The following is a 6,000-nucleotide window of genomic DNA, read 5'->3' as shown; positions in this document are numbered from 1 at the left end:
CTATAGTGTTCCTTTAAATTTACTTTGAATTCATGGGTTTTTTTTTTTTTAACTGTATATGTCCCCCACGTTATATCAAGCCTTCACACTAAGCTCATTTGCTTTTGAATGTATAGGATTCTAAAAAACTTTGTAACTGAACTAGTCGATTAATTATAAAAACAAAAGCAGCAGACCGTTAACTGATTGTAACATAAAACTCCACGTGGTGTTACTTGGATCCCTTTAGATTGAAGGAAACAGATGTCAAAATGTTTTAGAATCAGTACAAAAAAATCACCTGCATTACTTTAAAAGATTTTGGAAGTATGACTATATAAAAAATGCTAAATGTGATCTATTTATTACACTGCATAATTGTTTCATGATATATTTACAAACTTAACAGTTTTTCCTTGTGTTTGAACTTGACCTTCATCCTATAGCTTTGTCACTAAAGGGGCCAGTAGCAACTGTTTATACGATAAGCAGATGTGGAAGCAAGCAAATGGTTTGTCTTTGACCTGTGTTTGGCTCACCCTACTTAAAAACACAAATACCAATACCACTTTAACCCCTTAAGGACCAAACTTCTGGAATAAAAGGGAATCATGACATGTCACACATGTCATGTGTCCTTAAGGGGTTAAACAAATATCTTGCAATGTTAAGTAAAAATATTTTTGCAAGTGGTGTTTAAGAGGGAATACTTTCACAGTGTTGTATAACAGGACCTCCCAGTTGTTTCAGATGCTCTTTACTGTGTACATCATCTCACAGTATCTGTTAACTTTTGTTTGATTTATATTATTTGTGTTCCAAAACACTATAATGTGCATTTAGTTACTTTTTTAAATTCTGCAAATAATACTCCAAATAAAGAATCTTAAAAGGATTGCTTTTTTGGGGGGCATATGGTGTTGAAGAGATGTGTTAGTTGTCAAGTTGGGTGATCTACTTTGGTGACCATGGGGTCTGCGGAGCGATGCACAGGGGGTGTACGGACGTATTTTCAGAAAGCGAGATGTACAAATACACGAGATGTACAAATACAATGAAGGGATGAGAGTGAAGGAGATATACTGGTGTGGCTGAGTAAGGTGTAATGTGGAAGAATGTGGCTGCAGGATATATATACCGGTGAGAAGTATGTAAGTATTAATTGGGGAAATAGGGCTCGGGGTTAACCTGTCACATTGATGAGTGATGGAATATAGCTTGGGGAAACAAACTGTCAGAATGTGGATGGGAAATGTGATTAATTATGTGTTCATATGAATGGGTGTTGGGGAACTTGGCAATGTATGATATGGGCAAACTGAACAGGGGTTCAAAGGGCTATGTGCTATATATTTACTGTAGGTGAGTATTGGTCGCTGCTAAGGGATGTGAAGTGAATTAGGGGGGCAGTGAAACATGTATAACAACTGAACTGTTGGACAAAAAATTGGGTTACTATTCCTTTTAGGAGCACGATAATTCCAACTAACATAGTAATCTGGATATACTTATGCAGGTGTGTATTATATGGTGGATGTACTTAAGCACAACGAGGACCACCAAAAAGAAAAACCCATGCTTGCAAAAAACAAAACAAAAAATGACAATCGGTGCAAGTAGCAAGGATCCTTATTGCTTCAAAAAAAATAAAAGACAAAATAACTAACAGTGACTTTAGTGGTTCTTTAACTCCGTCTGGGTATGCACAAAAAAAAAATTCAAACAAACTTCAGCTGATTGTAGTGGTCAGTGGTAGTGGTTATGGTGCTATGAGCATTTACGTGTTTTTTAACCTTCTCCGTTTTTTTTTTTTTTTTTCTTCAAATTGTTTGGAGTAGTTGTATCAAACCCAGGACCACGGAAAACATTATCCCCTCTGCAGCAGCTGTAATAACCTGAAAGACCCATTTTTACATTATCTATCAAACTCTTTGGATCGTAAAAATGAATTAGCTAACCATGCTGGGTTAACTCTCCCCCAGAACTTGCAGCTTATTATTACTGTCCAAAACTGAAGGGTGTAATGATCTCAATGCCCCATACGCATTACAATGAGTTGTAGTGGGTATGGTGATTACATTGCTGTTTTAAGATAAACTAGATTTAAATGGACGCTCTAAGCACCATAACCACTAAAATATACTATATTGCCTATCATGCCTGGTGTACCATGGTACATCCAGATCAAAGAGTATCAAACCATGTAACATTCTGCTTTCATTGTGAACTGGTATGGTAAAGGAGATACTTCCAAATTAATTTACCAACTCATCCTAAACTGAGGCTTTATCCACTACCTGAGAGCATGAGGTAAATGATGCATATAATGCAATATTGTGACTAAAACAAATTATAATCACAGTTTTATAGGTAAACAAAATAAAAATCAGAAAACAAGAGTTGAGCAATTTATAGGAATGATAGAAACAATTAATGTAATTTTTTTTTAAAATAATACAATATTGTATAAAAAAAATAGCTGCTTATAAAGACTATGCAGCCAATTCTGCCATTGACTAGTGACAGTGAAAGCAATATCAAAGCTGTTTATTGTTTGATTCTAACCTGTCTGATCTATGTAAGAGTATCACCTCAGTTTGTCAGTGTCCGGTGTATGGAGCAGCATGTGTAGGGTGTGGCCATGCAGTGTGTATGAGCTGGGAGGCTGAGCTTGGCTGGGCTTGCAGTCTGTGTGAGGCTCCGGCTTGCAGACGGAGGGGCAAGCAGCAGGGCCAGAGCTGTGTGTAATTGGATACCAGAGGCTCTCCCTCTCTCCTCTGTCAAAGATTCAGCTACTTCCATTCACTGTCAGCTTCAGGACGGATTGTGGATACAGAGGACTAACTCCCAGGCGCAATAGGAGCTCAAACACGGGGATTACTACTTCACAAAGTGAACTGAATCAGATCAGTGGGCACCAAATAAAAGGACTTTTTTATTATAAACAGAGATTTGGGGGCTTTAAATGCTCTGCAGGAAAACGGCACAGGACTTTAATCCGTGACATGTGGAGCCAGGTTTGATGGCTGAGCCCTCTTGATTTTCTCCAAAGTAGGGTAAGAGATTGTACAACTTAAATTGTGAAACTGTGATATATGCAGAAATAATAAATTAATGGAACGTATTGTGTAAGAACCAGATCTGTCATCTGTCTAGGACTTTATATATAGAGGGCTAGAAGGCATTTCCTACACGATGTGCTTCTCAACACTACAGTGTACACTACTAATGTCATGAGTTAAAGATCAGACACCTGCATCATTCTGTACATACAGGGTTTACCCACATAAGACCTTGGCTATTAATGCCATTGTTAAAGGAACCCTGGGGGACTGTATTTCTCATCATTGTATCTGTTACAGCTTCACATGGCTTTGATTCAATGATCCATTTGCTAAGCGCCTTGCATTTCTCCTTTAGCCCATGCTGTATAGACCACTGCAACTTTATATTCCATTCAAGCTTCTGTGTCCCTTAACCCTTTCAGATCAAGGGGCCATCTGCACAACAACAGGGATTAGCAAGAACTACTAAATAGGGAATGGAAATTGAAATAAAAGTGATTAAATCATTAAATACAAAGACACATTATTAAAAGTACACATTTCTACTTCAGCACTTGTGCATATTGATTCTCTAATAAGGTTCTTACTATCACTGTGTGTATGAGTATGCATCATATATATAATTATAGAATGCTAATAACCATTAAACAACAAAGCATAAAATAAAAACAATAATATATTTTCACGTTCGTATGCTTCTTTTAGGTTTTCTGTAGAGAATATAGGGATGAGTCTCAGAGTATAGATCTATCCTATTTATATGTCTGTAAATGGCATTAAGGTTAAAGCCAGTCTTTTTCTTTCAAAGTAAAAGGCTGTCTTGCTGGTACGCCAGGTGAATGTTAATCCCAGAGCATGTGAACCACTTTGAGTGGAATTGATCCTCCTCACTGTGCTATCACTGTATTTGGAGAAGGAGAGGGCAATAAATACAAACCTCTGTTTAGAGAAGATATCTCTGCAGCTGGGACAATTTGGTTAAACTACAGGACAAGTCTCTGAGATTAAAAAAGTGAAATGGAAAACAATGGGAATGGTACTAAGGTTAAACAAACTGTACATAGCAGTAATTCGATCAGGAATGCTAATATTATATACCCTATTTGCCATTCAATGCCTTTAAGTGGTGTAGAGTCACCAAGGACATTGTTGCTTATTTGTTCTGCATTTATAGTTCAATCCTTGGTTAGTTTAATGATCCTGTACTTGCTTCATATGCTCTATCCAGCAGGTGGAGTTATCATTCATATCCCATAACTGTTTTATATTATTATGTGGAAAATCTGCAAATCTGTTTTTATAATTATTAGAACACACCAATATATTTATATATATTGGCAGTACATTAATTAATTTGTATTCATTTTTTTTTCTAATTTTTTCTAACAGGTTGTTTGGTTCGGAGAAAAGCAAAGTATAAATAAACTGAAATGGCAGTGTATTGGATCCAGGTGTTGATTGTGCTGGCTATTTGGTGCAGTTGCTCTACAGTATCTGCGGAACCGCAACCAAGAGTTTTTTTAAAATTTGATGGTAAGATTTAATTATTGTTTAAAAATGATTCCGGTGCTGGATGTTGTTTTCCGCAGCTTAGTCATGATTTTTTTTTTTTTTTACATGTCATAAGAATGACAGAAGGTTTTCATACATCTCTATTTGCACTCAAAGAAAACCATATGGAATGGAACGACTTCTATAGCAAATGGAAATAGATTGAATCTCAGTAAATCACTGCCAATAGAACACTCTTAGTCATTTTAGTGTCGGCCGCTATTGATTCTTCTTTTGCTGCATGTTGGATTGACTTCAAGGTTATAAGCACATGACTAGTTTACATATAAAATGCTCTGGTTGGTATTCTGACTTTGGCAGTTATCACCGGCATAAAAAAAAAAAAAAGAATTAGTTGACTTCCTGAATGAGTTGATATGGCAGCAGATAAAATACATGGAGGCAAGATTTCAAAGCAAAAGAATGTTAATTCTGGGAAATGTTCTCAGTCGCATATGCTGCATCATGTCAAAAAGAATTGTTTGATTTTATATAAATATTCTTGGGTGTTCTTCTTGACCAGTGCAAATGAACAGAAGCGTTATATGAGATTTGCTGAAATCAAAAAGTGTTTAGGAATATTATTTGTGTCTCGTGGCAAGGTCTGATTATAATTTGCTAATTAGTCTTTAATGAATGGTATCATAATTTGTAATTTAAACTTTGGCACATTAGACAAGAAACCACACACATTACCGCAGAGCCCTACTGGGGAAATTAGTGCCGGATCTCTGTAAGGAAAAACAGTCTTGCAATTAAAATCATCAACTGAACCTAAAACCACAAGGGCCAAAGCTATAATCAGCTAGCATCATTACTAAAGGTTTAGTCCAACAAAGAATATATCATATACCATTTCAGTATTTTATATACTGATAATTATTTCACCATTTACATCGTTTTTATATATTTATGTACATACATTTTTTTTTATCAATTGTGCATTGTGCAATATGAAAAGCCTGGATATTTGTGCTGTATTACAGAGGGCCCTCTTCTGGAAATCATAACTTAGAGCTAAGAAGGGAGGTGACAAACTAACAGATTAGATATGCAATTTTCCAATAAAACAAGTGGTACAGCCAAAAATGTACATACAGTTTGGATGGATTTTCTAGTTGCTTTAGGAATGTGTGGTCATATTTTTATGACCTCCACAAATGTGTGGGTGCGACCATGTTCCAATCATCAGTGCACATTACTATACCATGATTACCTGAGTATATTGACAGGTTTGCATAAAGTCATAAGACATTTGGAATTTTTACTGTAAGCTAAGGTGTGTCTGATTACCTGAGTGCAGTAACAGGTATACAGAGAGTGATTGAACATTTGGAATTACCATTGTATGCCAAACTGTTACATAGTTACATAGTTACATAGTTACATAGGCTGAAAAGAGACA

The 6,000-nt window shown here is 36.1% G+C and overlaps 1 protein-coding gene across 1 annotated transcript in view; it reads left to right on the top strand.

Moving 5' to 3' along the window:
• The first annotated feature begins 2,683 nt into the window (after positions 1 to 2,683).
• Positions 2,684 to 6,000, top strand: part of SEMA3C (semaphorin 3C) — a 171,490-nt gene continuing 168,173 nt past the window's right edge. The window contains exons 1-2 of the mRNA XM_063448177.1: positions 2,684 to 3,035; positions 4,434 to 4,577. Coding sequence (XP_063304247.1) covers positions 4,475 to 4,577 — 103 coding nt within the window. The 5' untranslated portion in view covers positions 2,684 to 3,035; positions 4,434 to 4,474. The remainder of the gene's footprint in view (positions 3,036 to 4,433; positions 4,578 to 6,000) is intronic.

Source organism: Pelobates fuscus, chromosome 3, assembly GCF_036172605.1.
Source record: "Pelobates fuscus isolate aPelFus1 chromosome 3, aPelFus1.pri, whole genome shotgun sequence".
Taxonomy (NCBI): domain Eukaryota; kingdom Metazoa; phylum Chordata; class Amphibia; order Anura; family Pelobatidae; genus Pelobates; species Pelobates fuscus.
This window is presented reverse-complemented; position numbering and strand designations above follow the sequence as displayed.